The sequence below is a fragment of the Dendroctonus ponderosae genome, unplaced genomic scaffold, assembly GCF_020466585.1.
Source record: "Dendroctonus ponderosae isolate FM_Combo_2020 unplaced genomic scaffold, Dpon_F_20191213v2 Dpon_F_20191213_1, whole genome shotgun sequence".
NCBI lineage: Eukaryota > Metazoa > Arthropoda > Insecta > Coleoptera > Curculionidae > Dendroctonus > Dendroctonus ponderosae.
Window position 1 is genome coordinate 10,633,407 of NW_026017110.1, and position 8,574 is coordinate 10,641,980.

The 8,574-nt window shown below is 34.2% G+C and overlaps 1 protein-coding gene across 2 annotated transcripts; it reads left to right on the plus strand.

Moving 5' to 3' along the window:
• Window positions 1–2,617: 2,617 nt before the first annotated feature.
• LOC109541535 lies at window positions 2,618–5,705 on the plus strand. Of its 2 annotated transcripts, none has more exons than XM_048670114.1 (5): window positions 2,618–2,801; window positions 3,493–3,661; window positions 4,704–4,783; window positions 4,837–4,991; window positions 5,035–5,705. In XM_048670114.1, the coding sequence occupies exons 2-5, from the start codon at window positions 3,576–3,578 to the stop codon at window positions 5,038–5,040; spliced, it is 327 nt and encodes a 108-aa protein (XP_048526071.1). In that variant the 5' UTR covers window positions 2,618–2,801; window positions 3,493–3,575; the 3' UTR covers window positions 5,041–5,705. The 2 variants fall into 2 exon arrangements, with proteins under 2 accessions (XP_048526071.1, XP_019765973.1); XM_019910414.2 differs by having other exon boundaries at window positions 5,050–5,705.
• Window positions 5,706–8,574: the final 2,869 nt, after the last annotated feature.

Here is an 8,574-nt window from a genome sequence, read left to right on the forward strand (position 1 = left end):
GAAAAGGCAAAACTTGACACAAATTTCTGAAAAAGGCAAAACGTCCAATAAATGTTTGAAATAAGCAAAATAGGCAAAAAAAGGCAATTTGCCTTAAATCCGAGCTTTAATTATAAGGTTGCATTAATTTTTTACCTCCTCTATTATAGAAAACTATCTTGCATGTGAGAGTTTACAGCTGTTCTATGAAACATTTATTTCTAAAATGATAATGACGCACCTTTCTCTCGTTACCTAAGCCAATCAATGACCATATATTGATTAAAATCAAACCGAAGAACGATATATGCGTCTAATCATATTGGAATTAATAGATTAAGGCGTAGAATCTGATTTCAAGCGACATTAAATGCATTTTTACAATGGGGTCGTTGCACTTTTTTTCCATAAAATTGATTAATGACGAACAAATAAGGGCCCTACAATTTTTTTTCACATTCTGTCCAGTCGTAACAAATCTATCAGCAATCAAAGTTTAATTATTTTGGGACCATGACCCATATTTATGTATTTAAAAATTGTGGGGCCATGACCCATAAGAAGAAGTATTGTATGGATTGGCCTCAGAAAGTGGCCGCTAAATATTCAATGAGTAACATTTTGCCAGACGAACTGGACCAGAAAAATCTCGCCCTGAGTTTTGATGGAAAACGAGACAGATAGAGCGCCTATAATCCAACTGAGTACAATTGCGTCATTGATGAGTTCCAGCAAGTTGAGCAAGCTAAACAGAAATGAAAGGCCGATAAACTTGATTCTGCCAGCTCGGACGACGACCAAAAGGATGAGGACAAATACGCGAATGAAGTGAACATGCCTGGAACCAAAGTGGACAGCAAGCAGCGAAAAACAATGAGGCATTTGCGTATTCGGGAGGACACCGTTAAGTATTTCCATAACTTGTACCCCAACTCTGCCTACTATGATCCCAAAACCAGATCCATGAGGGAAAACACAAACTCTGCAAAAGATGATACCTATTTTTGAGATTTTCATAGGTTAACCGAGCCAACCAAATTGGCGCTTTTGAAAAAGGAATACGAAATCAAGAAGGAACAGTTCAAAAGCCAAGTTCAGTCAAAAGTCCGGAAACGATATAGGGGGAAGGGCATCTGCAAATTATGACTGAGATATTACCGGTAATGTGCCGAAAAGTCATTCAAAATTACCTCAAAAGGATTGAGGCCTGTAGGAGGTCCCGTGTAGGATATTTAAATGATATTGTTTTTCACGTATAATGGCAAGGTTGAATCGTATATTGTCGATCAATGAATGAAATGAAAATATATATCGATATCGTATGTAATCGATATATATTTTCATGTATAATGGCAAGGAATATTGGTTTATATAGAATTACAATTTTCGTCTCCATGCGAATATTTTGTGTGTTCTTTTTTTACTTTACTTTCCCAAGCATAAAATGGATAACCTTGTACGATAATAATCTTCCAGGTTTATCACAAAAACACAACATTCTCCATCTACAGCCCAACGTACGATTCAATGGAGACTTTCTCTTACTAGCGATGTCGGCCCAAAACCAGAAACCTGTTTGCAGTTCATTTCCTTATTATGAAAAATATCTTGGCACTTTAGACGCTTGTTCCATGGTATAGGGTTTGTAGTTTGCTCATTTTCTTCCATAAATCTTCCCACAGTGGCTTCATTTGGAGCATTCGGATGCCTCATAATTATACTCATTTTGCGAACTGTGGCTGCAAAATCTTCACGACTTGGATAATAATTTTTCACAATGAGAATTTGTTTTGTTGTGTATTGTACGCTATATTTTACATAACCTTTTGTTGCACGGACAAACACGACACTATAAGTGGCGCAATTAAAATCCGGCGTCCTTATAGAAACTCTCGTTATATTAATAGTTTGCTGAACACGCTAAGTGCTAACTGAGAGTTTTTCAGTTGAATCAGAGCACCTAGAAATTGGATTATAATTAATTAAATAAACAATTTGGTTTAACGAATATTGTAAATAGTAACTGAAATTCACCTAAAAATAATAGTAATCATATTTATCCACTTTTCGTTCTCCTAAAGGCCCAAAAACGAGTTTCTAATTTAAGTCATGAGTTTCAGTCTCAGTCCGATCTCTGTCAACTTATGTGGGTTGGATGAACAGGATTAGATGAACTGGGAGGGCAAGTGGAAACTTACGCCTGCGCTTGAAAAACTTCAGAAAAATTTAAGCGATCCGTCAAAGAGTGAACTTGCGCTACGCGAGCGCATTTTGTCATTATTCCCCAAATTACGCTTCTTTATTATTTTAGTAATTTTGAACTAATATTGTTGATTTTATTCTTTCGTTAGTATTACCATAGATGAACTAATCAAAAATATTTGTGGACTTGGTTCACAAACGGATCTTCGCCTAAATGGTTTCTAGTGACACACCATGAACTATAAACAACTCAGTTGACAAAAAAGAGGAAACATTCCTGGAAAATCATCATAAAAAACACGTGAACAATTCGACACGCAAAAACGATTACTTTGTTGCGGGATCGTCGGCATTATCTACCCCCAACCACCCTGTTTCCCTCAAAATCAATTTACTCTATAACAAAGACGGCATATGTGAATACCCTTTTACTATTAACGTCAATCAATTTTGCCAGGTTAATGTAAACTTTTTCTGGATAGCGACTAAGGGCGCAAGTCAGCGGTTAACAATGTTCACATAGAATAAAAGTTTCAGTGTATTGTCGAACTTGATTGGAGCTCGCGATATGAGGCAGTGTTAGTTTAAAATATCGAGTTTGGATCCCATAGTGAATTAAGGTAACATATTTTTACATTTATATTATTTTATTGATTGTAATACTATATTCTTATCGACAACAAAACAAATGTTGAAAAATGAATGGCATTAACAGAAAGTAATTTGTAGTAAGTAAATAGTTTTATCTACAACTGTTACAACAAAATGACACTGCACTATTTCTCGTACCAATCAGAAGCTTCTTGCTATTTGTTCCGTGGTTTCCCTGGTACAAAATCCGAAACAACATTAAAAGCTTCGTTCTCAATATCACATGGCAGATCATCGCTTGAGCTCATTATAAAATGTGTAATTTTAAGGCACCACTTTCACAATGATTATGATGATAATGACAAATTCTCATTACCTGGGTTCTGTATTCAGTTTTATAACTAATTATTTTTACTCAACTAATCATTAAAATGATAATCGTTATAGTTGTAGATAAAATATTGTACCTAACACGTACAATATTATATTATTAACGCACTATTTACTGGTTTCGTAAATAACTATTAATTACGTGAAAATCTCACAATATTAATAAAAGAGATGAGAGAGAGATTGAAAAAAAATTCTTTAAGATTCGATTTTATTTTCTTCCCCTAAAAATAAGCACATAATACTTTATTACCACCTTCATTTAAACACTTTCAGTTTAGATTATTGTTGGGACCCGCATCAGGAATTAAAACTAATACGATTTTGCAGTTGATCAACACGTATTCGCACAAAGGTTATTGTGAAATCAAATCGGATTTTCGAATGGAACCACGGTAATTTTAGTACTGAAAATGGGATGCAACGCTGCCAAAAACGTTGCAGTTATTCCACTGGATGGAAATGCTCATAGCTCAAATGGTGAAGTTAAGACAGACCGGTAAAAAGAAATGTTTCTATCCATTATTAGAAAGAAATAGAGTAACATTGTCATAGATATTTAAAAAGTAAGGCAACATGGAATGAAGAAGTTGGTTTCAAAGCGACGCCCCTAAGTTTAAGGAAATAAATTCCGCTTACATAAAGTTTTTTTGTAGTGATAACTTCTTACGGCACGGTGTGAGTTTAATAGAATTGCGTTACGGCGTCGTCAGGTCTGGCCTAGATAAAGACAAGTGCGCAGTTGTCCTTCGAACGCACACATTAGGCCAGTCGTCTGAATATAATAGTGTGTAGTCTGTGAGCCGGTGTCCTTTGGATGCGTTTTGGTCCGAACTGTTTTTGTCAGAAATGATCAAATTTCTCGTCAATACGTGCACCGTATAAGCACACGTATTCTAGCATTAATAGCGTAAATTTAGCAATTATAATTTAGTAACTTAATTACATTTCTAATAGCAACCAATTGCCGGAATATTGCTAGGAAAGAGAGGTAACAAATTCAATTTATTCCAATATTCCTTTGCCATAACGTTTTTTTTTTCGTTATTTCAAACTTGAAAATCTGTTGATCCAACTATCTATTGAAAATTCGAAGTAAACAAAGTTCTACAATCCCTTGAAAATGTGTGACCGTAAATAAAATGTTTTCACCAATTTATCTGTGCTCAGCTTTAAAAGCCTACATATTTGCAAATTTATTTAAAACCTACAAAAAAACTAGACAATCAGGAAGTTGGTAATTATGTAATAATGATGATAGAGTTATCGTTTAAAGTGATGTTAATCTCAATATTACCCAGTTAAAATTGAGAAAAATTATGCTTCGTTGGTTAATGTCCGAATATAAAATGCCACATATTTCCAGCCGAAGCCGAACATCAACCAGCTAATAACATTATATACATTAAACACAAACGCCTTGTTAAAGCTCACACACTTTTTGCGGGAAGGTGACAGTTTGATCAAAATATATCTAATATGCATTTAGCCGTAACATATACAATAAACATTAGATCATTTATAACTGTTTCCATTTTCAGCTATGATGCCGCGCCTAATTACATTGATTTAGATCCAGGAGAAATTGAGAATGCTATGGTTAATAACGTGCTTAAAGCAGGTTTGCATACAGTTATAGTTGAAGCTTTCAAGTGAAATAATTTAAAAATGTAGGGAATGGAATGTCTTTTGATATAACGTTCGACGAATCGGAGGACAAACAACCTCCCAAAAGAATTATTGAACTCCAAGAAGCTGAAAACAAGGAACCGCCTTCATTGGAAAAGTTGCAAGAAAAACTGGAAGAAGCAGAACTAAGACGGCAACAAGTGAGCAGTCACATGTCATGGAAATTACATTTTTACATTTAAGCTATAATTCTTCCAGTTTCTGCAACAACGTCTGCAATCGGCAAACAACCTGAAGAAGCATACAAATCACGAAACTTTGAAGTCAACCGATCAGTCGCCTAATCATTTAGCAGTTCCGCAGAATGCTTTATAAGATATATAATTTACAACTTCAAATCAATGTGAAAAAGCGAACACAGATTTTTTTCAGTTAGAGCTCGCCATTCAAATGATACTTTGGTTAAAGTAGTCAGTTTTTGCATGAGAAATGGTTCAGCGTTGCGTTAATTTGTAAACTGTATTTATCAAATTTACCAGCTGGTCAGTCAAGTGAAGTCTAACTATGGTTAACTGTCTTACCACTGTAGATAACGTAGAGTAGAGAGTAGAAGGTAAAAAATTGTAGTTATAAAGATGATGAAAACAAGCACCGAGGATTGTATTACAAGTCTAACTATGGTTAACTGTCTTACCACTGTAGATAACGTAGAGTAGAGAGTAGAAGGTAAAAAATGTTATTTATAAAGATGATGAAAACAAGCACCGAGGATTGTATTACAAAATTTTTCATTCACCCAAAGACCATGATTTGATTTAATTTTAGATAGTTCATGAAATTTTTTGTCAACATGATTCTTTTGAAGTTTGAGATACTTTAAACGCCCTTTGAGATAATATATGTATAACAACTTATAGCTAGCTAGCTAGTGCTTGCTATATTTTTGTGTAAGCCTTGCGTAAAAATATTCTAACTTTTGGGGCAACGTTGTATTTGGGTAGCCACTTTTGAGATATTATCAACCGCTTTAGAGTTTATCTTCTTAGATATGGGAAACTAGCTCTAGCGGAAAAACGGTATCTTCTGAGGTATAATATACATGTATTTTACAGTAAATTAAAAAAACTCATCGGTCTCCTTAGATATTAGGAGTTTTAGGTAGTTTTCTGGTTTAGTAACAACTCTCTTTTAAGAGTGTGTCTTGCGGATATGCGGATTTGGACCACTCTTGGACCACATTAAAGTTTGCAATAATTCCATAAGAAAACAGATAGCGCCATTTAGCTTGCATTACGTCATAAATCAATATTACATTAAATTTCGACTGTTTGAACTCAGGAACTAGTTAATCACTGAATGGGAATTGTCGCAAAACAATCGTCGATTTAAAATTATTCATGCTATTATTGTACACATTTTGCAACTCTCAGTCCATGCGCTAATCTGCTTGGACGTGAGTCTAAAGCACATTGTCTTAAAAGAAATTTTAATATTTTATTTTCACGTTTTTGTAGTCATTATTTTATTCTCGCCTAAGCCGGTTTATTTTTTGTTGGACTTTTAAATTGCAAAAAAAATGTTTGGTTCAGTGGAAGCAGGTGAAAAATGAAAACGGGCTTGAAGCTTAGAATAAATTATAAATTTCGCACGTCTCACATGTTTTTTTCAAGTAGGAAGGGCGAGCAAATGAAACAATTTGAAATATTTAAACCAAACGTGGTTTTCTTTGCAATTTATACAGAGTGATTTGGTCTGGAAGATGTCAAAGCCAGAAGAAACATTCCACTCAAAAGAAGTGGTGAAAGTTTACCTGATTCTGGAGAACTTTGAGTCTAATTAAGAAGATGTAAATTAGACCAGTTTTCAAATTTTTCCCTATAAAAATTCTGTTTGTAGTTTTACGGGATAATTATTTCCAGTTTTATTAATGCAATTAGAAATAAGGTTGAAAAATCTGAAGCACCGTTAGAAACTGAAAACTGACTCAAAGACCAGAAAATATTTTACAATGAAAAATCTGAAAAAAGTGCAAATGCTCAGGAGAAAAGATTCAATTTTGAGACCCTAAGCAATTCAAACGTGGAAAAGCGACTAATAAAAACACAATGAGAGAGAAATGTTAGCTTTGAATAAACGAAAAAGGAGAAACAGTTTAGCAAGGAGCAACAAAAAAACATTACTACAATGCGCGATGGAAAGATGGAAAAATTAGGAAAACAAAAGACGAGAAACCGGCCGAAAGAACAGTGGAGTAATAGAAAATTCAACAGAAATAGATAGTTCGTGAACGACTTGTAAATAAGCGAAAGAAAAATAATTAAAAATTGAACGTCCTTGTAAAAATGTAGGTAAAGAAAGAATCAGAAAAGATGAACAACTTTGAAAAGTTGGAAGCAAAGCTCAAAACTGAAAATGAACTGAAAGGCCACGAAACATTCTGCAATAAAAGTGTGAAAAGAGTGCAAAAGACCCAAGAAACTAAACGCAAAGCCAGTGAGAAAAAATACATTTTGAGACATTACGACCACCAAATTGGGTAAAATCCTAAAAAAACTGCTCAAGATGCACTTTCCGTGGTTTCATCCAAATGGGCCTGGCGCTTAGGATAAATCAGAAATTTCACACGTTTCATATGATTTATTCAAGTGAGCATATGAAACAATATGAAATATTGAAACCAACCGTGGCATTCTTTGTGGTTTCTATACAATGTTTTTCTCTGGAAAGTGTCAAAGCCAGAAGGAAAATTCCACGCAAAAAAAGTGATGAAAGTTTTTATTAACCTGGACGACTTGGAGTTTAGTGACGAAGATGTAAATTAGCTTCAGTTTTCACATTTGCTGCCATAAAAACTCTGCAACCAAATAAGCATCTCATAAAGATGAGATGCTTATTTGGTGTTTTATGGATTCAATTATAAATAACGCTGAAAAATCTGAAACAACGCTCGAAACTGAAAGTCAACTGAAGGACCACAAAATATTCCACAATGAAGGATGTGAAAAAGGTGCAAATGGGCAAGAATTTGTTTTTATCTCACTCCAAGCCATTCAGACGTGGAAAAGCGACCGAAAAACACGAAACGAGAGAGAAATTTTATTTTATTATACCGATCGTGATAGAGCTGAAAATAAGTGCAAAAAAATAAAAAATATGTGAAAAGACTTTTGCAACTTTATACAAAGAATCACAAAAAATAAATAACGTTGAAAAAGCTGAAAAAGGCTCGAAACTGAAAATGGACTGAAAGACCATGAAACATTCTGCATAGAAGAATGAGGAAAGAGTGCTAAATATAAAAAAAAATAAATATCATGCTATTGAGAAAAAAGACACTTTGAGACATTGCGACGTGACAAAATACACCAAATTGGATTCTATCCCAAAAAAACTGCTTAAGAAACACTTTGCTTGGTTTCAACAGTTATTTTCTAGGAAATTTATTGAGAAAAAAAGCTCTTTTGATTCAAGGATTTAGACTCTTGTCCATTTGGACACAAGTGCGTGAAGCTGTTGTAACTGAATGGAGGCGGAAATTCCGGTTTCTGTGAAAAGTTTTCAGTGGACTTCAACTTTTAACTCATTGGAATAAAATTTTTTTGTGATGAAGTCATATCGCAAGCAAAAATCCCCAAAAGTACGGAACAATACATATGTCAACCAATGGGCAAAAAATGGTTAAAACGATCTAAAGTGGCTAAAATTGTATATGAAAAAACAGAGTAAAGTTGAAATAAAAATTGAAATAAAAGAACTTGACTGGTCGGCCTTAGCAGTACGGCG

What these genes read in the sequence shown, in the direction of transcription:
- LOC109541535 (XM_019910414.2), top strand. Translation starts at nt 3,576, where the DNA reads ATGGGATGCAACGCTGCCAAAAACGTTGCAGTTATTCCACTGGATGGA. An exon ending in GGTGAAGTTAAGACAGACCG is followed by an intron (nt 3,662 to 4,703) that starts GTAAAAAGAAAT and finishes TTCCATTTTCAG; the next exon opens with CTATGATGCCGCGCCTAATT. An exon ending in CAGAACTAAGACGGCAACAA is followed by an intron (nt 4,992 to 5,049) that starts GTGAGCAGTCAC and finishes TAATTCTTCCAG; the next exon opens with TTTCTGCAACAACGTCTGCA.